Genomic DNA, 24,694 nt, shown 5'->3' with positions numbered 1-24,694 from the left:
TTTGGAGCTAAAAGCTTGGGATATTCTGCAGAGTGACTGTTCTTCAGTTCATGTTGGAAACTCAAGAAGCTGAAGTGTGCTGTCAGCGAAGAATGCTGGCCACAGCAGCAGCCATAACACCAGCAGGAGTAACCATAACAATGAGATAAACGCTTGACAACAAGAAGCAAAGTCACGAAACACACAGCACTGTTTAGTCCTTGGTGCTATTTTGTAACTGTGCTGTTGCTAGAAGGTGCCACCCATTCTAAGAGAAAGTTTCCCCTCAGCTAATTTTTCTTAGACCTGCCCTCACAGAACTCTCTACTCCCAACACACACAGGGACTTCTATTCTAGTCAAATTCCAGATCTAATCAAGTGGCAGTCTAGATAAATGACAAAAACAAGGGTTTAGTTAGTTTCTTATGAGTCTGCTCATTTACATAAATAGATACTGTTCAGTTCCCTCACAGAACAGTTAACTGTAGTTCCTGGTAGATGACTCTTTCAGGTAGAATGTTGCCATTTGATTTGATGATAGAATCAAAAATTATTCAAAGTACGGGGAGGGAAGAGTAGGATTTATCATAATTTAATTTCCGTTTTCTGTTCATTTGTTCTGTCTTGTTGCTTCAAATGTGATACTAAAATCAGGAACTAAAGGCAAGATAGAGATCAACCATAATGATTCCACATTCATAAATCCCATTTATATTGCTACAAAACTCATCTTAACACCTACTCCCACTACCACCATGGCAGAAATGGCTTAGAAACTGTAGTAGTTACCCTAGAAGCCATAAATAGGCAGGGCACTGGAGTTATCACACATCCTCTTGAGTGCATAAGAGATTAAAACGTGCTTTTTCTTAAGAATATATGACAACATTCATTTTATAGTACCAGTCCCTTGGAAATATGTTAAAGAATATTCTATTGCCTTTTACTCTAAATATAAAAACAAAAACAAAACAAACAAACAGAAAACATACTCAGCATTTGTTGCTTGTGAGCTGTGTGGAGAATAAAGAAGCAGCTATAGAGTCTGCTTTCTTAGAGCTTACAAAGTGATGCTATGCCTTGTTAGTCTTCAGCTCTGATTGTATTCATTGATTCATACATTGGTGATGTCAGTGCCCTATGTGAATCCTTGACCTCTCAATAGCACCCCCAACTCTTCACCATCAGAGCCTTTTATGGGGACTCGTTAGATGCAAACCACATTTCTCAGTAACTGCACGTTTAGATTACTGGCTGCTGAATGAAGGAAGGTAAGAATAGCAGTTTACCCTGGTAGGGATAAATTAAGCAATTTTAGGTTACATGCTTTAAAAATCCAGTGAATAAACACTACAATATATGCTAGATTTGGTATATATAATATAGTATATATATAAAGTAGTATTTGGGGGCTGGTGAGATAGCTCAGAGGTTAAGAGCACACTGGCTGCTCTTCCAGAGGTCCTGAGTTCAATTCCCAGCAACCACATGGTGGCTCACAACCATCTATAATGAGATCTTGTGCCCTCTTCTGGTGAGAAGTTACACATGCAGGCAGATCATTATATCTTTTTAAAGGAATAGTCATTGGATAAATATTCTGATTTATAAAGGCTCCTCTTTACTATATAACACCATTTACTTAGATTACATGCTTAATTTCTGTTGGAATTAAATCTTTATAATGTGTTGAATAATAGTTCTTAACTATTTGTCATCATATATTTCTTAAACTTACCATTTCTTGGAAGACAATTTATCTGGCTTTAGGTATTCTTATAAATCCATCAAAGATATTTTTCAGTGGATTATATACATATAAATTCTTCTTTGTGGTCCTAAAATCTAAGGTAATATTTTAAAGTATGACAATGAAGAAAGAAGTATAATCAGTTTCTCATAATGGGTCCCCATGGAAGATCCAAGTGAACATGGAGTTAACGGAAGCTCGGCGAACTGATAATAATACTGGAAACAGTAAAGTGCGACACAAACTATGCTATATTATGTTAAATTGCTTAGCTCTACAATAAATATTTAATTCCATAGTAATAGTTTTTTCTTCATATAGAGATTCCGTATGAGATATGAAATCTCATTCTTTAGAGATATGAGGTAAAATAATGTTAATTTTCAGATTTCATTTTAGAAATATGATGATAAATATGTATATTTCATACCCATTAGTAACTCAGGGGTGTGCTGTTTAAATTAAACAGCATGGATGTGTCTTATTGCTTGTAGTGTCCTTTTACTACTGTGAATATTAAAAGTTCAAGCTTCAAAAATTTATCATACTGACTATAGAAATATCTGCCATTTGAAAATTTCTGCTTGCTCTTAGTGGCTTTTTGGTTAAAGTTGAAGATGTTTGTTTTTAGTTTGCTGACAATGTGTGTTTTATCGGCTATCTATAACATACTCAGTGCGATATGTTAACATCGTAATTTAAATATTATCTTTCAAATAAATGTATGAATTATAGGAAAAAAAAGTCATACTCTCCTCAGAGATTCACTTACTTCATTTGTTTAGTGCTCAAATATGTTCAAAAATAAATTGTTAGTCATTTTTTTGTTGTTGTTGTTGTTTTCTTTATTAACCATGCAGGTCCTCCAGGTCCTAAAGGTGATCGCGGACTATCTGGCTTCCCTGGAAATCGAGGCTACCCAGGGCAACCAGGAAAGGCGGGGAGGTCAGGTATTGTGCTGCATGTTATCATAGTAGAGTGTGCAAATACACACTAGATCATCAATCGTGATTCTCAACTAGCTACATAGCAAAATTCTTTCTCTTAGGATAAATAACAGCACTCCTGTGGTTAGCTTTATAGTCTAAAATAATTTGAAATTAATTTTTCCCACCAGAAAAGAACCCTACTCCTGAGAGGAAAATAATTCCACACACGTATATCAATACACACCTATATGCACAGGATCTATACATTTTACACAATCGTAGCTCAGTATAAAGAATGCTATCTACCGTACAGTAAGCAGAGTTAGAAAGACTGCCTAGAAAAAGAAGCAGTGTAAATAGCCTTTTAAACACAACTGGCCAGACTTTGGTAAGTCCCAGTTGAAAGAAATATTTATAATAAAATAAATGAGTTTCTCTTATTTTTTAGTGCATAATAATCAACATTGCCCAGCATTTTAGCTTTTACACAGAGAACAATTGCTGTGACTCCTGATTATATTAATAAACAGATATTAGACTGTATTCTTTGTACAGCAGTGTTAGGAGGGAATAAGCTCATTTTCCCATTTTCAAATGAAAGTAATATCAAGAGAATACAGTCCATATTGTTAAGGGAGTTTTAATAGATATTACTCTTAAGATACTTCTAGGTTTATAGAAGTCAAAGAAAGCATACAGTTCCTATCCACCTCCCTGCATATGCACAGCTCTCTCAAAATATAACACCTAGCCTTGAGGGAATATTTGAAACCAATAGTGATTCCTCATTATTAACAAAAGTCTATTGAGTACAGTAGGGGTCACTCTTTCTGTTCCCTGTTGTATGAGGTCTGACAAGTGTAAATATATCTCTATCAGCATTTAAGAATAATGTCTCAGGCCCAGGGATAAACTGTCATCCACCTAAATACCTAAACTCTCCACTCAGCCTCCAGCAAGCTTCAGTCTGCGAATGGATAAACAAACTGTGAAGAAGGCAGAAAACAGAACCATAATTAGTATCAAATAGAAATAGACAATCAGGCCACAAAATGATATGGGGAAATCTTAAATGTATATTGCCAGTGGAAAGAAGCTGATCTGAAAATACTATAAGCTGGGTACTTCCAGATGTATGTACTTCTGTAAAAGCCAAAGCTATAAAGACAGGAAATACAGCCATGGTTGGCAGGAGCCTGGAGGAGAGGCCAAGATGGTTAGGCAGATCACAGCATATCATTAGGGCTCAGATCCTCTTCTGTGTAACACACCTGTGGACACAATGCTCTATAGAAACACTGCCAGCAGTTGTGCACCTCTCTTTTTCCTCCCTAAGCATGGAATTTAAGCAGAACTTTTGAATTTTATATTGTGGATCCTTCTCTGTGAAGAATAAAATCAATCAACCATATATGGCTTTAACCGTTCCCCCCCTTCATATTTTTTAGACCTTAAACCCTTCTTTTTGAATAATCTGAAAATTTGACAATAGTCTTCACTAAGAAGTGATCTTTAAAAATTAAAATGTTGGCAACTTTTGTGGTACTTAATTATTTTGTCAATTTAATGGCAACTGAAATAATTTACTCGGAACTAAAAAGCACATTTAATGACATAAAATATTATATTAGAAACTTGAAAATTAGCAGTTATCTTCTTTGGCATCTGATATATAATATTTAGCATTTCGTTAATGCTAAATTAATTTAAAATAAAACCCAAAATTAAATCACTTACGTTGGTATAATTTTTATAGTTTAAGTGCTTCAAGTCTCAATCCATTTTATACATTATATTACTTTCTTTTTAAGTTTCATGAATTAGGGGAGAAAATCATCTTTAGGAGGTACATAAAAATATTTAAATAAGAGATAAAGACAAAATATAGAAGTCCAAGGTGAAAAGAATAACTTATATTAAGCCCTGAAATTAACTTTAAAACAATTGTACTATTAAAGTAGGTTATCTGTACAAGCTCAAAACAGCAAAAAATATCATCATGGAGTAGGGTAGATGGGCACAAAAGCTCATCCTCAGTAGCTCTGTCACTGTTGGCCGTTGGTATACATCTTGGGATAAGGATAGTGGGTTTTCTTTTCGGGCATGTCCTTTATATAACAACCAGGGTCCAGAGCAAGCCCCACAGCTAAGAATAAATGGGCACCATAAATGCGACTTGATGTTTCTTTTTACTGAACATAACATTTGGTGAGTAGGGAGCTGAAAGAGGTAAGAGTTGAGTACGATCAAAGCACATAGCATGAAATTCTCAAAGAAATAGTCTTATGCAAGAAAATGAGCCGAGTTGTAAAAGTCCATTCATGCCATTTGTTGAGTATAAGACCATAGACACCAGAGTCTAGCTAAGATGTGAGAGAGGACAACCTGAAACAACAGTAAAAGCTGCAGAAGCTTCCATCTCTTAAGAGAAGTGTGTTAGGAATATGATGGGCAGCTCTTAAAGGGACTGTGTAATAGAAGCAATTATTTTAAGTTCATGGAAGAAGAATAAACCTCAGCTTTAAGAGGCTTAAAGGCCACACTCTGTCCCAAGCTTTGTATGAGGGAGAGCAGAAAAACTGAAAATAATGTTTTAAAATCATTGATAATTTCCCATAGTCTGTGATTCATAAGCTTCATCTCCTGATGATGTAGTTCAAATGGAAGTCCAAAACATTGTAAGTGATTTTTTTGAACCAAACAGCTCTTGAGTCAGTCCTGTTTTGGTGCTAAATTGGTCATGCTGATAGAAGAGTTAATTGTCACCATAGAAATCTCCTATTCCTGCCAAATATTTATATCCTGTACACCAACATTTAAATTGAAAGGCTGAATATGATGCTCCATCTTTATAGAATTTGGGGTGACTGTTCAGGCAGCAAACTGTCTCTGTCATATTTTCATTTTGGGAGGTGCTACCCAACACTTCCATTTCACTCAGGTAATTAAGTTTTACTTTTTCTTAAGTCTCTGCTGAGGTTGAAGACCAGATGGTTCAGTCTTACAATTAAGCTTAGTTATTTATTTAGGGGCTAAGATATTTTTAGGTCTATATAGATGTTTAAATTAATAGAGATAAGATATGATAGATATTGATTTTTGTTCAGAATTTTAGACTGACCAAGATAAGAAAGATGTTTTCTGCAAGGTTGCCAAATACAATTAGCCAAATCACCTTGAATGTAACATTTATATAATTCCTGATTGTTTTGTGGTTGTTTTTGCCTTATGTAGTTTTTTTATTTATGTGTAATAATATAAATGTGTATGCCAAAAAATATAAAATAAAATCTAAAATAAATTTAAACCTAGGGTAAAGTTGCAAACCATTCATGAAAACCAACGCTCAACATTTCCACATTTACTTATAAGTTTGAGTCACTGACCCTCATGTAACACTTGAGCCTCATGCTCATGTGGCTCTCACAGCCAAATGGGACTAGTCCAGAGGTTTGAAGAATCAGTGGACATTTAGAAAAGGAGTCAGCAGAATTCCACAAGACCCTGAACTTATATGATCCAGCTTCCAGAATATTCTGTTACAAGGGAATGAATAATGAGACAAGAAAATAAAGTTGTAATGGGAAAGAGTACAAGAGTTAGGATAAACTGAAAGAGGGTGGCCTCTTGAAAGTGGAGAAAGAGTGTAGAAAATGGAAAAATGAGGAAGAATATGCAAAAATCATACTGCATTTCAGTTTTCTTTCTTTGGGGAACAATTCACACACTGGTAAATAACTTTAGATTGTAAAATTCCAAACTCATAATGGATTTCAAAAGTGATCATCATGATTGTCAGTGTGACATGATTATTATATTTCACTAACTCTAAGTTGTTATGAATCGTTTTCTTATTTTGTGGTATGCTATCTCCATTTCAAGCAAGTTCTGGGGAGTCTGGAGCCATGTCTTGGTGGTACAACAAGTGCTTGGTCTATACAGTCCTTGGTTACTGTCTCCAGCAACCTCAGAGTGAAAATGAATAGAGAGATAAAAAGAGATGGAAATATGAGGCACCAGAGTATGTGTGAAAGTCAGATCCCACTCTCCACAAAACTGTGGAGACTGTCCTGTCCATTGGCTAGATCTGGGTAACGGTTTGAAGTTGGTGGCACTCAGAGAAAGGATAGCAGGCTACCAAGAAGAGACTTGATACCCTATGAGCATATACAGGGGGAGGAGGTCCCCCTCAGTCACAGTCATAGGGGAGGGGAGTAAGGGGGAAATGGGAGGGAGGGAGGAATGGGAAGATACAAGGGAGGGGATAACCATTGAGATGTAATATGAATAAATTAATAAAATTAAATTAAAAAAGAGAGAGAGATGGAAAAAGAGTTGAGAGAGCAGCATTTTGAGTGAAACTAACTTTCTTTTTTGCTGTTTTCCCCCACCCCAAGGATCTCCTGGACCTAAAGGCCAAAAGGGAGAGAAAGGGAGTGGAGGCTCATTAAGTAAGTATGAGCTCTTGTTTCCTGTGTCAGTCTCTGTTATAAAGTCATAAAGATTGTGATGTTAGTGATGTAGGATTGAAAGAAACATTGAGAAAGTTAGCATTCATCTGCAGAACTTATGCAGAAGCCATGGCTTCCTCCAAATAAAACATACCAATTGGAGTAAAACAAATAGACTAGATTATGAAACTCTTCCAAACTCATTACCCTATTTGTATTCCATGATTTTTTGTTTTGTTTTGATGAACACTACTTTCTAAAGAAAAAAATCACATAGAAAATTGTCCAATTTCAAGTCAATTTCTATCCACTGAAGGGAAATCAAGCCTATGAATAGAAACAATCCCAGGCCCTACACACTAAGTGAGCTCACGAAAAGCTCATATATAGACATTTGGACAAGCATATCCAAGACTTCCAACCTTCAATGGAAGAGATTTCACACCATTAGTGGAATGCAGACTTCTTATTGAAATACAGAAAGCCTGGGCATCAGATATTAAATGATATTAAATAAACATCAACTGAAATGGCAACTGTTTGCTAGGCCATAAGTAATTTTTGTATGTATTGAATGAAATATTATAATTTAATAATTGTGAAGAGGAATGAAGACCCTCCACTTAGTTTCTTAAAAAAGTAAGGACTGATTCCCTTATCTTCCCAGGAGAGTCTACATGTGAAATACATGTTACAAGCATGTTTTGTGAACAATAGCCACAGGGCTTGTTGGTATGATTAACAGTTTCTTTTTATTATAGAATCACATTTCTTTGTTATCACAAAATAATTACTTTAACTTTATACCATAGAACAATTAGCCAGCATAAGGTTATAATTGTGATGAGCCATTGTAGTTTAATTGACCCATGATACTGTCAAAGTTGAACAATGTATAGGAGTATGCTCAGTAATTCAGTACTTTCCTCTGCATAACTCTTAACATATTATGGCAACATAAACACAGTTCTTTGTCCAAGTTTTCTATCTGGTGACAATTTTTCTTTTAGATGCTTGCTAACCTCCTTTATCTCCTTTCTTTTTCATTCCACTTAATTTCAGATGATCTCTTACCAGCCCCTAGTGCTTATATTTCTATGTATCTCTGTCTCTGACTTTATTTTCTCATACTTAAATCTAAATGATCTCGCTCTCATCTCCTTTCCCCGAGGCTTTCTTGGAGCCTCCAATCATTGATTGTTGTTCAGTTTGGCACTTAAGAACTTCTCTACTTTTAGCCTGCATATTAAAAAGCCATGCCACTTTCTGTTTTACAGTTACCAAATGCTTGTAATTGTTTCTCAGCTATGTCTAGAAATTTATACTACAAATTTGGTTGGCTGTTTTGGGCTATTACTTTCTTTGAGAAAGCAGTAATAGCTATTTTTGTGTATGAGTGTATGTATACAGATCTGACTCTTCTACATGTCTCCTCAAGGACAATAAAAGCAATTCCAAAATGCTCCAAAAGAAGAAATAATAATATGCCTATACATTTAACATGATAAGTCCTGGTTTTCTGTGTTTAATATGCAATCACATATGCTTTGACCTCTTTTATCTGAGTGAATAGACAAACAATCTAAATTACAGAGATAAGACAATTACCACAAACTAGGTGTTCATTTCCCTACTCTTAAGTGGTCAATAATTTTGGCCAGATTTGGTTTAGCTTTAATAAGCAATACTAAAGTCAATATTCCGTATGCCATTTTGTGAGACTACTCTTAAACAGAGGGTTCACTTGAAGCAGAATCAATAGTTAAAAGGTTGTATGAATTTTACAATGAAGTCTGACGAGTGTCTACAAAATGGTTCTACGGATTATTTTGAATGGCATTGTCCAATTCTCTCCATTTTAATTATGATCTTTAAACTTTGTATTGAATTAATTCAATGTACTTTTTATACTCTTGGCAATATTTAAATGTAATAAATTAATCATAATCTCCTCTTTTACATGCATGTCAGGATCAGTATAACTCCCTGGTCATCCTGGGGCAGGACCCTTTTAAGATCAGGTGGGCTGGGCAGAGCACTCTACTCTCATCTTCTTAAAAGACCCCTCACTTCTGGACAAGTCATCAGTGCAAGTGACTGCTGGGATCCTTTGCAACTCCTCAAAATGACCTTGGTTGCTGGGTAATGTCATGCCGGGCTTCTCCATGACTTCCTCTCCTGACCCTGGATGCTGTTTGGCCTCCACTACCATAAGCACACCATTATTCACTCTGCTACAGTGACCCCATCCCCTGGCACCCTTCACCTAGATGCCTCCATGTTCTGACTGGTGGGATGTTTCTTCTGTCTTCCGACCTTCTCTTGTTCACTCACCTAATCTTAAGGAATCCCAGTAGGTTCTAATGGGTATTGGGTAAATGTGGGTTCTTTAAGCTCAAGTCATTCTTCAAAAATAGAAATAGGGATGGAAATAGAAGAAAAATCTGTCCATCTATTCATTCACTTATTCATTTAGTGTAAGTTCATCGTGTACCATTTGGAGACAGACTTTACAGCTACAAATTTTTTTCTAGCTTTATAGAATTAATTACTCCTAAAAGATAATAATATACCAGTTATCAACAAATTAGAAATAACTATCCATGGGAAAGAATAGGACTGTATAGATATTGAGAAAAGAGAAATAATCTTGGTATATTAAAAGTAGCTTTATTTTTATTGCTTATTTCACTTTCCTAACTTCTTATTCTCCAAAGTAAAGCACACACACACACACACACACACACACACACACACACACACACACACACACACATATATACGTACATGTGCATAGATAAATACAAATGAGTTGAGATAAAATAAAATTTGGATAATTTCACATTGAATGAGAAACAAACCCTACTTCACAACTGTCTATCCATTTAAACCAAAGCATTTTGATCATGGAAAAATCAATGTATCTTTTTTATCTAGAAAGCTTTTTACATATACTTGCATTTTATATTTTATGTATATAGGAATATATTGTAGTAGAAATAGAAATATTTTGTACAAGTTAAAATGGGGAAGAAAATGCAAAACAAGAGAAGGAAGGAGAAAAATATGTAGTAATAATAAAGATATAAGATCGTGTGTTGTTGCCTCTCTGAGTTTACAGAGCATATTTTTCAGGATTTTCCCGTCCTTCATCCTGTAACACTAAACCTTAAGATCCAGAGCATAAGATAGCAGCAGAATTCTAGTGTATGCCTGTGCATATCTTACTTTTCCCATTTTCTGCTCTGCCAAATGATCACGTCAACTCCTACCTCACAGGGTTGTTGTGGGGACCAAATTATGTGTGAAGATGTTCTGTAAAGCCATGAAGACCTTGAACGTCATAAGAATCATTCACAGTAGTGTTTGTGGTTAAAACAGCCGTTAATTGCTGTTTTAAGCACATATGTTAAATCTCTAATCTTATTAGGACTGAAATCAAAATGGAAACACCAGACTCAATATCTGTCTTGGGAAAAAAAAAAAGACGTTAGATAATAAGACATGATTTTTGTGTTATACAGAGCAGTGCAAGTACACCGAGATCACAAGTCAGTGAGTTTATCTTCTCAGAGCCGAGGAGAATTAGTTATAAGGGAGAAGCAGCTAAACTAGAGGCGAGAGCTGTTGACACAGGACAGAACTTCATGCCAAACTAATAAAAGTCTGGGCTGTGTAGGACAGGACCTGAGCCCAAGACATTTCTGTTGAGAGAGTTCTGAAAGGCAGTAAAACAATTGGCATTGTCACTGGTATTAGGTTATTATGTCTTTGCCTTCATGCCACATAATATGATCAAATCTGGTGGTGAGGAAAAAGAAATGGGGAATTATCCAGTGGTTCTGATAGTCAGCAGTAGTAACAGGCTAGTTATTCTGTGCAAACATCTAGAGAAAATTGGATTTGTGCCTGTGGCTTAATTGGCCTGTGCTATGGAGTGTGGGTGACTCTTTTCTTGTGCCAGAAGGCATTGCTGTGGACCGTCTTGGCTCTATACAGAATGGCCCTGGTCCCAGATGTGCTGGCAGACAAGTTGTAGGAATTCAGTTCTCAAGTCATTTCACATCCAAAACTACACATAGATGGTTAAGTGTGGAGTACTAATCTGAACTTCCCAAATCAGCAAAGGCGGCTCTGTTCTTCTCTTTAGATAAAAATAGATGCTGATCTCCCTGCTCAAAGGCATCAATTATCTCATCTTTTAAAATGTATAATGAAAAGTGACAGATGGTATGCTCTGTCACCCTGCTAAGTAGAAAGGGTGTTTTAGTCAAGCAAGGGAACCGTATAAGTAAACACTATGAGGCACCATCCTGAAGAGGCTTATTGCTTATCTGTGATGTGTCAGCATGCTTTGCTCATGATCAAGGAGAGAGATAGGATGTGAATTTTCAGTATCTTCTATTGAAACTTATACAATGATATGGAAAAATGTATTTGCCTTTATATGTACTGAGAACTCAACTCCATATTAAATAAACTTCTTGTCTTTCTCAAAACATTCAACTGATTGAAATCAAAACCTCCTTCTCTAATCACTAAGTAATTATAATAATGAATATTTAGAGTATACTTGCTGTGTAACTGGTACTTGGATGCATTTTCATATCTAATACTCAGAAAGCTACTGGGGTAAGTGCTATTAATATCACGATTTACTGAACTGAAACCCAAGGTTAACTGCTAATAACAGAAAGCAGCACAAGTTCAAAGCCATGCTGGTCAGTTTCCAAAAATCTAGTCAAATATTTTATGCATATAAATAATACTACAAATATTAATATGGAAGTGGGGAAAGGGAGACTAGATTTGTAATTAGCAATTCTATTTTCCACAATGAGCCTTATACTTTGAAGATTCCAAGGAGATTTTTTAAAATGTATAGACTAGGTCAAATTCCAAAAGTATACTATTGAGTCATCTTTGTTTATGTTTCCACCGTCTTAACTACTGCACATATTGCCTGCATCCTCTCCCTCAAGTCTATTACTCAGACACACCATCTTCCTGGAAGTGCTCTCAGGACTTCCATTATCACTAATGCGAGTGAGTTACTTACACACGCCTTGGGGACAGCTCCCTGCTAATAGTGTACCTTTATTTCAGTAACTGACTCAGTTTTCACATTTTCCAGAATCACTGGCTGCTTTGATGCCTCTTTGCACTTACTTCTTTTTTTTTTTTTTTTTTCAAATTCCAGAGTGTGCTTTTCACAGTGCAGTAGCTATGAGCCAGCAGAACAGGGTAGAGTATATCTGAGCAGAAATGGCGCTTGGTAAATTAGACAAATGCTATTTTCTTATGATAATTGTGTTTTGCCTAAAGCTTCTCGTGGATCTCCAAATTGTTAGCAAAACCATACAGCATTCTCCTAATACAATAAATGTAGTCCTTAGTAACATTACTGGTATGTCTTGAAAACAGAAACAGAGCTTTAAATCAGCAACGGATATGTAGTCAGCTTGTCCTGGGCAGTCCTTCACCCCAATGACTGTCAAGGCCTGAACTGCACCAGATCCAATTAGAAGGAGGAAAGTCAATATAGTTCTATCCAGGATTTGCACTAGCAAAGTTGAAATTCATCCAGTATGCAAAAGAATTCAGACAGAGCGAAGAGACCCAGAGTGCTGCTTCATATCCTTTGATAACCTCCGAGCAACCAAGTATCTTCCCACACCCCATCTCTAGTTATGAGCCGCTGTCTTGTGGGCTACAGTGAGAAACCGTGCTTTATAAGAGCACAAGATCATCTATTTTGTTCGTATTAAGGCACCTTGTAAGTATAGGCTGGCAACATATTGTTTGTTCTCCTCACCCTGTCTTGTCTGGAAGGGTGTTCCCATTAGGAACTGAATCTCAGGAACAACAGTTAGCTTGACTATGTGGCGCATGCCCCCGGAACGCCTGCATGAGGGCTTAAGCTGTGTGCTCCTGACCATTGCCCAGGGTGCCAAGGTCACACTCATTTTATTCCTATTGTAAGTCCTTACACGCTGAATGATACACTTCAGAGGAAAATGTGTGATTTCCAAGGATTTTTGCAGAGCAATTTAAATGTCTCTAATGTGAACCGTGTAGCAAAATGGTTGTACTTTGTGGGAGTCTGAATTTTCACTTCTCTGGAAGACTGACAGGTGTAACTGAACACAAATATTCAGTTTTATACACCCAGTGTTTTCATAAAAATCCATATGGTGTATAGCACGATTCATTATTCTCTAGTAAAATAGTCAAGTGTTCTAGTATAAACTATCATATTGATGAAACTCTTCCTGTGGTATTTGCATTTATTTTCTAATTTTAATTTAAAAATATTTTATAGGTTCCTTGAGAATTCCACACAATGTGTTTGGATCATATTTACCCTCTTCCTCCTAACTCTCCTGAGATCTACTCCTGCTTCCATACCCACCCTATGTTATGTCTTTAAAATAATCAAGACCAATTTGTGTCACCCACATATTCTTGGATATGACCACTGGAACATGGGCAAACTTACTAGGAGATTCTCTGTCTCTGTCTCTGTCTCTGTCTCTCTGTCTCTGTCTGCCTGTGTCTGTGTCTGTCTGTCTGCCTGTCTGCCTGTCTCTTGCTCTCTTTCCTGGCAGCCATTAATTGTCAGTAACTTCTTATCTAGAGAAGGGACTTCCTTCCCAACCCTCTCTCTTCATACTGTGATTTAGTCTGGCTTGAACATGAGCCAGTATCATGCATGCTCTCACAACCGCTGTGACTTACGCATGGGTGCCCTGCTATATCCAGGAGAGTCTGCTTCCTTGTACTCATCTGCCCTGTTTCCTCTTGCTATCTTTCCATCTCTTCTTCTACACCATCCCTGAGCCCTCCATTTCTGATAACCACACTATCACCTACAGGAATACAATTTGTGCCCCAAAAGATCATGGATGTTCCAATCACTGAAAGTAACCAGTTGAATAATATTATTAATGTTTGCTAAGAAATATAATGAATCCTCAATAAATATTTTGAAAATTTAAAACCAGACATCTTTTTCAGATGGCAGCAAGTCTGAGGCCTTGTGCAAGATAGGAAATGGTGTGCCACTGAGTTGCAGCACTTTTTATTTTTCTCATTGCTCTGACAAAACCACTTTATAGAAGGGTTTGCTTTGACTTGCAGTTTGAGGGTGTCTTACATCATATCACGGCAGGGAAGGTCTGGAGTTAAGAGCATGAGATTATGAGCTGGCTGTGTCTTGTCCATGGTTAGGAAGCAGAGAGAGGCACGTGTGGATGCTCATCTTGCGCTCCTGTCTGTCTTCTTTCCAGGAACTCCACAACAGGTGTAGATGCCACAGATAGAGTGTGTCTTCCTGTCTCATTTAATGCACTCTGAGACTCCCTTACAGACATCCCCAAAGGTTTTTCTCCCAAGTGATCTAAGTTTCTGTCAGATTGACAGAATTAACCATCATGCCAAACCCTTAAATAAAAATATTAATTAATTAGTTAATTAATTAATGTGATAAATTCTCACTAGGTAGCTCAGTCTAGACTCAAAATTGTTATCCACCTGTCTCAGCTTCCTGGGTGCTAGGATTACAGATATTCCTCACTAGGTCCAGCTAAAAGGTTATCATTTTTTTGGGAATTTTTGATTTGATCAAGTCACAACCTAGCACATGTGATTAACTTACCCTTATTTCCTCTTGAAAAATTAAAGAAAAGCTTGCTCTTTCAATTTTCTGGCCACTGGATTATTTCTTTTTGTTCTCTTATTCAAGGATACTCAAACACAAAACCTAAGTGAAAAGGGAAAGAAAAACATGCTGGGGTTCTTGTACTGTAGGAATAAGCTGATTAGTCTTATTCATAGTTTTGCAGATTCGAACTCATTTTCTCAGGAAAACTCTCTAAGTAACATTGGTGTTAAAACCAACAAGAACTATTTCACTTCTATTTGCTTTTTACTGATTTTGTAACTTTAAATTTCAGTAATGTGCTCTCATAGTATGCCATTTCATGAAAAGAGAACTACCACCCAGGAAGTTTCAACTGAATACACAATGATCAATTTTTAAAAGATGAATGTCAAACAGAATGACCTTGAGCATCACTCCATTCTTCCTCAAATAATTACCACCAATATATTTATGAGGGCAGTTAAGTATGGCTGAGAATGTGCAGTAATGTAATTTCAACATTTAGGAGGCTGTGGCAGAAGGATTGCAGGATTGAGGCCAGCTTAGGTTATGGAGTGAGAGTCCTTGTTTGAGAACAAAAAGCAATAAACATCAAAACAAATAAAAAGCTAACACGAAAAGTAACAAAAACTTGCTCATTAAAGACAAAAAGTCTTTTGACTCATGTAAGAATTCTACAAGATGAATTTTATTTCATGAGTGGTGGGATACAGGACAAACTAGGGTTCTCTAAAAGAATGAAATTAATGGGATAACTACATATATACATATATATATATATATAGGATATGCCATACATGTATTATATACATTCTTCTTACACACACACACACACACACACACACACACCAAGGAGGGGAGAGAGAGAGAGAGAGAGAGAGAGAGAGAGAGAGAGAGAGAGAGAGAGAGAGAGAGAGAGAAGGGGGTATTAAAATAATAACAGCTCCACAAATTCCATCAGTGAGCTGAGAACCTGGTAGTTACTCTGACCTCAAGTCTGGGTTCCTCAGCATGTAGAACAGTCTGACACTGGATGTCCCTTACTGGGGAAGAGGCAGACAACCAGTACTTGCTCATTCTACAAAGCCTGATACCTCTATAATCTCAATCTGGCACTGGAAACCTGGAAGATTCTGTGATCCTTAGTCCACAATAAAAGCTTGGAAACACTAGTTCTGCTATCTGTGAAGGGAGCCACGGCAGCAGCAGCAGCAAGGCAGAGAAACTACAGCATGATGGAAGCCAGGAGAACACAGGGCAGGATGAACTTCCTTCTGTCCTCATGTCACAATCTTTATATCCATGCCGGTACCAGAAAGTACTGGCCATGCCGGTACCAGAAAGTACATCCAGGGAGAGTCTCCTCAGAGCAATCAAAGCAATCACGGTCCTTCTTCAGGTGAACCTCAAACTCAGGCAATTCTAACTTGTGGCAAGTTGTTCTCAAAACCAAGTACAATACAGGGGTTCAAGCTAAATCATCTGGATTCAGTCTCTCTGCATGTCTCTTAGATTTCAAATTTGTCTCCTTTGTTGACAATCGCTTCATGCTGAGCCATATTATCTTTACATCTTTCCACTTTTTCCCTCCCTTCAAACATCCTCTGATTCATGCCTGCTTGGCCACTGAGCTTATGCTTGGCTACAGCGTTCGGAGATAGGTGTACTGGTTCCTTAACAATGCTCTAAATGCCTAGTAATTAGGAAGACATGATTTCCTTTCAGAATCTCAAGGGTACAAGGACAAAACAGGACCCTGAACACCACACGGTGTGTGTCAATAACATTTAGGAACAATCTTGCTGATTGCTCATTGGACAGCTATTTTAGCAGCTCAATTCTTTCGCAGTGAGATTGAGTTATAATCAAGTAACCACTTTTCATCCTACTAGTCACTGGTATAGAAGTTACCCATAGCCTGTGGGATGTACAGGAATAATCTCTGCGGATTCTGCTACATGCATGTAACAGACATGACACAGAGATGTCCTGTTGTGCCAAAAGTTGGGACAGATGCTTCATAAAAGCTGTTTGGGCAATTTGGAAAAGAAAACTGGCTAAATGCTTTTTTATTATATAATTCATAACTGTTGCCATCACCATTTTCTAAGCATTAAATCAAGAATCAATATTTTTAAGAAGCAAAGTAATAAGTAATTTCCCACTGTGTCTGGCACTCTGCAATTGCACTTCTTTTTCCATTGAATAGATTTCTCTCTTATGCAAAAATATTTCAACCAGTTTCTCCTCTCTCCACTTCCCCAGGTCCCCCAATTTCTCTCTTCCCCAGACACATTCCTTCTCCACTTGCCTCCAGAAAAAGATCAGGCTTCCAAGAGAGAGCAACCAAACAACAAAACAAGATACAATAAGACAAGGCAAAAGCCCTCCTATTAAAGCTGGACTAGGCAACCCAGTAGGAAGAAAAGTCCTAAGAACAGCTAAAGAGTTCAGAGACACACCCATTCCCACTGTTAGGAATCTCACAAAACACCAATTACAGCCATATATACACAGAGGACCCAGCACAGAGCCGATGCTTGCAGCATCTGTCTGTGATCCCATGTGCACCATGCTTTGTTGATTCAGTGGGCTAGGTTCCCCTGGTGTCCTCCGTCCCCTCTTGACTCCTACAGTCCTTCCTCATTCTTTTCCACATCCCAAGCTTTGTGGGGAGAGACCTGAGATATTCTCTCTCCTTCACTTGGTTCTCCCAAAGAATCTGTCCCTGCAGTTTCCTCATGAGTATTCAGAACCTTCAAAACCCTCTGTAATACCTGGTGCATGTGTGGTTCATCTATGCACGTTGAGACTTGACTTACCAACTCAAAGACAACAATATAGTCAACCTTACTCTGCCTTTCCTCCTCAAAGCTCATTGGAACACATTGTGCTTTAAGTTAGGCCTCATCACGGATCCATGAGAAGATAGTTGTCATAATAAATGAAAAAAATAAAATAAAATGCAAACCGCAGATGTAAGGCCAGTTTGTAACACAGTTGGGCCTAGAGGCTGATCATCAGCTTCCAGTGTGGAGGAAGCCTCTTTCAAGACGCTGGGTCACCTATCCCTGAACAGACACTTGGGGTGTTTTTAAAATAGGGTGTTTATCACTTCCATCTAACTTAGAGCCATTTATTGAGATCCACCATTCACTGGATGTATTTTTCTGTTCTTCTTATTACCCAGACAAAACAAGTCAATCCACTTTCACTCATATTTTCAGTTTCTACTTTGACTACACAACCTAAGTATTTTGACCCTAAGTATTTATCACATTCTTGGCAAGAATCGTTAAAAGCCCAACGATTCTTATTGTCTATATTGGCAATTAAAATATACCAGTAAAAGCCTTTAAAAAGTTTTCTATATTGAAGTAAATTACACAAAGTTGCACTTATAATAGTACCTAAGTTTAATATAATTTTAAAGCAATAAGTTCTCAATATTTATTCTTATATTTAAAGCATTTAGTTTGAAAATGTGATTGGTTTTGAGGGCAGATTTATTTCCAGCATAAACAAAACGTTTACTATCCAGTTGTTTAAACTTCAAATACTAACCAATTTGATTTTTAATATTGAAAGAAAATTGAGCACCAACATCATATTTTAAAATTAGAAGTGCCTCTAGCATACAATACTTTGATCAAAATACTGAAAATAATGTCTTTCTTTCTCACTCAGATTTCGGTCATCTCTTTGTTTTATGGTATTTCAAAAGTGCAATCATACCCACTGGATATTTCATAGAGTGGCCTGATTTTAAAAAGTATTTGTACATATATTTGAAGCAAAATTAGCTCATACTAAATTAACATGGCCTCTAATTCGGTGAGCTCATCCATGAAAATGGGAGCACAGCCAGAGAAGATCTGAAATCCTATCGCTACAGCCCACACCACCAAAAACTGGAGGAGACACCAGAAGCTAGGAAAAAGAAAACACAGAATCCACAGAGCTTTGAAAAAGAGATGTCCCCAGCAGTGCCTCAATTTCAGTCTAATGGCCTCCAAACTTGTGAATTTCTATTGTAAGCTACCTAGGCATGGTCACTTGTTATTACAATCCTTGGAAAGGTGCCTTTGGATTCATCTTCTCCTAAACTTCACCCCTATAATCAGATTACATCTCTCTCTTCATTTGAGGGTATGCATCAGCCCTGCTTAGGCACCCAACAGAATGAATGTGATAATATCTATTCCTAATGAGCAAGAATAATAAAAAACCTCATATAACTCTCTTCCCTCTCAGCTGAAGGGGAAGGTGCTGTCTCTTGTTTCTGCTCTTCTGCATTTCTAGAGGGTGCAAGATGGCATGTCACCCACTACCACTAAAGAAAAAAAAACACTCAATGGTTGGTCACACATCCAAGCTCAGTTTCCATTGAGCATCTATCACTTTTGTAGAATTGTAAACTTAAAGACCATTAAGCTAAACCATGGTAAATTGAGAACTGTCTGCAACTTTAAGTATTCTTCATTGATCATCTACTCTTTTGTGTTCTGAGAAGTTAACCAGGGTCTCAGTCAAGTAGGGAAACTAGCTGAGTTGGTGGTGCTTCTACATGGGCCAGTAGTGATAGCAGAACTTGGAAAAAATAACCCTTGCACACCTGAAATTAAGAGTGGAGAATGGAAGGGGAAGGCACATATATATAATATCCAGAGAGAAAATGTATAATATGTGGCAAAAAATTCCAAAGGGATGAAATCTGCCCTGCTAAACATGTTAGTACATGCTGCACGGACATTCATGTTGTTCTCACTCATGTAACTAGAAATTAGCTAAATTCAGAAGAAACTATGCTCTGCAGCCTTTCAGACAAATATTACAGAACAGGGGGTATGAAATGCCGTGGCTGAGGCTTATGAACTTTGGAGTGTAATGAAAAAAGCAGCTAGTTTAATTAGGGAGTAAAGCTAGGGGTTCCCAATGTGAGAAGGAATTCAACACTGAGCTATATCCTTAGCCTCTATTGTGTTCTTTTCATTTCAAGACAGGATCTCACCAAGTTGCCCAACCTGACTTGAAATCACTCTTACAGCAAAGGCAGGCCTTGAGTGTCATCACTGCTCAGCAGGTGGCCTGGGTTCCATGTCTAGTGGGCAGGTCCAGATGCTGCTTGCTTCTGGACAAGAACAAATGGACCTCGACACAAAGGTCCCATTTCTCACTCAGGGGTGGCTTAGAGCTATCATAACAGGGCCCATGGAATAGGCCAGGTTGTGGAAAGAGTTTTCCACTGAGTGTTATAATTAACTCTTTTAGAAGGAGATTGTTGGTATCAGAAGGCGTGCAGACTCAGGAATGCCACAAGCCAGTGACAATACCAAAAAATGCTGCAGCACTTTGCCAAGCGTCTATGCTAAGCACCATACAGGAACCAGGGGGATGTGTGAGACCAGCAGGCAGGCAGGTCTGGTGAGATGTAGGCCTGCAATCAGCACAGAGCTAGCGGTGATGGAGTGCGCTTCACATCTGCCAATGCATCTCTGTCATTGCTGCCTTGACTGCCTTGACCCACAGTTAAGCTCCAGGCATCCAGCGGCAATCCTTTCCCAGAATAAATGGACTCTCAAATGGTCATGGTGGAGAAGCGGGACGAGCATGAGAGAGCAAGTAAGCCAATCAAACTTTATTTTCACGAATCAGGGATTTATAAACCTTGGGCAGTGGGGAGGGGTTTGAGGGGGAATGTGTCTGATTCACTGGGGCTAGGGGTGCCAGGATACTTGCTATACATGCAGTGATACAGCACCTCATTTACATGCAGTAGCACAGGTCCTATCACAAGAAGAACACAGTACTTAATTATCCTATGGGTGGAGGAAGAATGCCCAGGCATGATTAAAGGTCATTCGCTAAAGGCTAGGATCTCTTTAGCATAAGGTAGAGTAGTTCCAGGAATATGCACGTGTTTGCTGAACAGATTCCGTTAGGAAACCTCCAGGCCTGTGATCTTCCTTGAGGGCTACGTGATGGGTCTTACAAGATCTGGGGTTCCACAGATCAGATGAAGAGAGAACCCCACTGAGAAAGGGAGTACAGTTGTAGAAGACCAAGCTCAATTGGCTGTGCAGATAGGCCAGACTTGGACCTTTTCATCAGAGCCTCAAAGTTGAGTTTGTACTCCTCTTTCTTCATCCTCACAAGCAGCTGAGATCACCGCTCTGTAGTCCTGGACCTGGCTCAGAGTAGCTGAATGAACATGAGATGCCAGGTCCCTATTGAGCCTCGTATTCTCTCAAAGATGGTGATGGGTTAGGAGAGGTAGTCAGGTATTAATTATATCTGATAAGATATAATTGAAAAATACTCCAAATGGGATTCACGCATTGGTACAATGCCATCTTTCTGCTTGTAACCAATACATTATGTAAGTGATGAGAGCTTCTTATCTTTTAAATTTAGTCTTCAAATCATTGACAGTGCCTTAATTGTATGTAATGTATAGATACAGTCTGTATATTACCACTACTTTTTCTTCTCTCATTCCAATTTCTAACCACTCCTTTCTGCTTCTAACTAAACTTTTCTATTTCTAATTGTGTGTGTGTGTGTGTGTGTGTGTGTGTGTGTGTGTGTGTGTGTGTACAGCGATATAGTGCAGGTAGCCACAGATTCTGTGTCAATACTTGCCTTGGCTGCATCATATCCAGAAGACAATACTCCTTCCCATCCTCCACCTCTTACACCCCTGCCACCTAGTCTCCTGAAATGGCCTCTGGACCTGGAGTGAATGATACAATTGTCCCACTAAGGGTTGTTTCTACTATAACAGGCATCCTCTCTTAAGTATGCTCTATAATCTTCTATTTCACGTTTCTCAAAACATGGTTGCTGGTCCAGCAACATCAACAACACTTTGGGAACCTGTTGTACGCGGCGGTCATCAGGTTTCACTCAAGCCCTACTAAATGCAAGGCCCACCATTTGGAAATTTGCTGCTTATCAAAAATTGAGAGGCACTACTCCAGGGCAAGCAAGGTTCATCAGTGACATATGTGGAGTAGAAAGACTTTGAGAATGCTTATGTACACAAAGTTGGGGGCAATGAATCTTGCATAATCAAATGTTTGAATTTTCAGTTTGTTCCTAGAGTGAATGATAAAATTATATTGTGTTTGGATATACTCAACTTTGTAAAAATAAATACCGAGGTATAACACTACTAAACACAATGAGGCTCTAATACAGAAGACTTTGCACAACCAATCGTTCTTAGAATAGTTTCTTAATTTTTAGGTGCTTGCTGTAAATGATTGAGTAACTTCTGAATTTATCTCAATAGATGAGTGTTTGGATCACTTTTCTCTAGTGAGGAATAGATTTGTGTTTTGACATGGCCCCATTAATTCTGTAGAACCAAGAGCATAATTGTAATAACCTCCATCTACATGGCACACCACCTGCTATGCTTCTGTGTAGTCCACTAAGTTAGTCACGTTACAGAAAAGTTTCAACTTCCTTGATATGTTGTTGAATTACCATTTCAGCCATGTCTATCTGAATTAAGAGAAAATATCACTGCATATTTTTAAGTTTAATGAACTCAAAAGAGCAAAACCATAAAACTGTATATGGACACTAGAAAACTGCTATTTTTATTTTGTGTGTTTTGCCTGCATGTGTGTCTGTGCAACATGTGTATTCCTTGTTCCCACGGAGGCCAGATGGAGACAGCAGATCACTTGGAACTGCATTGATACGTGATCTAAGTCACTGTGTGGATGTTAAGAATGGATTATTCACTGTTCCCCTGGAAGAGAAACAAGTGCTCTTAACCACTAAGCCATCTCTCCAGAACTCTTTGGCTTGATTTATAATTTAGTATTACTGGAACTTTTAATTGAAAGGATATATTTAAATATACTTTCTCATTGGCTATTATGATTATAAGGGATGCTGGTGTTATTGTTTAGTGTAAGTAATTTAACTTGTGTATTCTTTGACAGTTTATATGTGTAATGAGTTGTGGTTGTGTTTCACATCCCTATTACCTTATCTCACCATCTACTTTTCCAGTCAGACACTGTCTTACTTTCCAGTATATTTTTGTATACATACAATTCACTGATTTTATTTGTAATTAGTTGCCTAAATATATGTGTTGGAGGGCGGTTATTTATTGGTACATGGACAACATATCAGAGGTTACACCATTGAAGAAAGTGACACCTTTTCTGCAGGGAGATGAGAAATTATAAACATTTGGAGGGAAATATCTATGAATCATATAGCAAAGACTGTCTTTGCTAGTTCTAAATACAACTACTTGCTGTTCTTCGATTAGGATAAGCAATTTGACAACCAATGTCTTGTTTATAGTGTATGATCTCTATCTGTTCTTGATGCCCTAAACTGTCATTGAATTGCGCATTAGCGAATCAGGAAAGCAATGATGCTCTGTGACACATTTTCCAAATAAAGTGAAAAAAATCTATAAAATCACCATTGGAACAATTATTTGAAGTGTTCTAATATATTTAAGCATAAAGTCAACTCATCTTTGCAGTGAGTGATAATCTAAATGCTTGCACTTAAATTCCTTGCCAATAGGTGGCGAAAAAAGTTTAATATTTATTCCAATAGTTTAACTTATTGAAGAAATGTATCAAAACACTTTATAACAAAACAAATAAAAATAGCCAGGTTTGACCACAACCCCCACAAGTAATAATAATAATAATAATAATAATAATAATAATAATAATAATAATAATAATAATAAATAATAATAATAATAATAATAAACAATATGAACATAACCAGTCTTGGTTACCTATTTTACAGCTCCTCTTAAGACAGTTCGACTGGTTGGCGGTAGTGGACCTCATGAGGGCAGAGTGGAGGTCTTCCGCCAAGGCCGCTGGGGTACAATCTGTGACGATAACTGGGATATACGTGCCGGAGAAGTAGTCTGTCGGAGTCTGGGATATAAAGATGTTCTAGCTGTGCACAAGAGAGCTCACTTTGGACAAGGTAATCTAAAAATCTGGTTGTTTCTTTAAAAATCATATATATATATATATATATATATATATATATATATATATATATATATATATATATGAATTTCATACATGAGGGGAGCATGTACATCACTCTCTCTCTTCCCTCCTTCCTCCATCTCCTCCAACCTGTCCTCCAAATTCCTGAAAATAGGCAATTTCTAACCATTTGGAAATCATGTAGGTACAGAAGCATGCAGGGCAAAGGAGAAAGGTTCTGCATGAAAGTTCTGAATTGACCTATCCTAGAAAGTAGATGTAAAAACAGTATTATAAATAGTTGGCATGCATCTTGAAAACCTAAATTTAAATTTTCTTTAAGCTCACTTGGTGAGTTGACAAAGCAAGTAGTGCCACTGGCTAGGAAGATAAAGAGGAATAAGGATGAGCGGGTTATCGATGGAATGATAAGATTCAGTATCAAGTGAAAGTATGTATGCAGCTGCTTAATGACAAATCTCTTACGTGTCCTATTTTGACATAACTGAGGTTTTTTTCTAAGAGGTCTGACTTGATGCGACTCTGCACGTATGATATATGGTAGTTGTGAACACTCTCTCAAAGCTTCTCCTAGTAAATCCATATCATGAACACACACACACACATTGCTTTTCCTTGCACATTTGTGAGTGCTTTATGAAGCAAATTAGAAAAACCAGGAGCTTTAAAATTCAGAGGGTGGACATTGAAAGTACTAGCACGTGGAAACCATCCACTAAAAGACCTGATGGTGTGCTGCCTCATATTCAGAGGTCTGTGACATAAGTAGCATACACTTGATAACTAGGAGCACATTTGCCACTCGCCAGGAAGTAGAGTCAGAATGGCATTAGACCCCACTGTGATGTCAGCGTCACCATGAGTCAGAAAGGTAAATGTGATTTTTCGTTATGAGATGTGTGGAAAG

The 24,694-nt window shown here is 37.6% G+C and overlaps 1 protein-coding gene and 1 long non-coding RNA gene across 4 annotated transcripts in view; both read left to right on the top strand.

Annotated features, from left to right (window-relative positions):
* Positions 1 to 24,694, top strand: part of LOC311584942 — a 753,214-nt gene that overhangs the window by 717,725 nt on the left and 10,795 nt on the right. The window lies entirely within an intron of this gene.
* The window catches only part of MSR1 (macrophage scavenger receptor 1), a 60,923-nt gene that overhangs the window by 28,672 nt on the left and 7,557 nt on the right, over positions 1 to 24,694 (top strand). For 2 of the 3 annotated variants that reach the window (XM_084759847.1, XM_084759848.1), the window contains 3 exons: positions 2,591 to 2,680; positions 7,057 to 7,110; positions 23,570 to 23,758. In XM_084759847.1, the coding sequence (XP_084615973.1) occupies positions 2,591 to 2,680; positions 7,057 to 7,110; positions 23,570 to 23,758 (333 nt within the window). Of the gene's footprint in view, positions 1 to 2,590; positions 2,681 to 7,056; positions 7,111 to 9,081; positions 11,612 to 23,569; positions 23,759 to 24,694 lie in introns of those variants that run through there. The other variant, XM_084759849.1, reaches the window with a different exon arrangement.

This window comes from Acomys minous, assembly GCF_964271855.1.
Source record: "Acomys minous genome assembly, chromosome: 15".
NCBI lineage: Eukaryota > Metazoa > Chordata > Mammalia > Rodentia > Muridae > Acomys > Acomys minous.
Note: the sequence above shows the minus strand (reverse complement) of the source record. Positions and strands in the feature narration are given on the sequence as shown.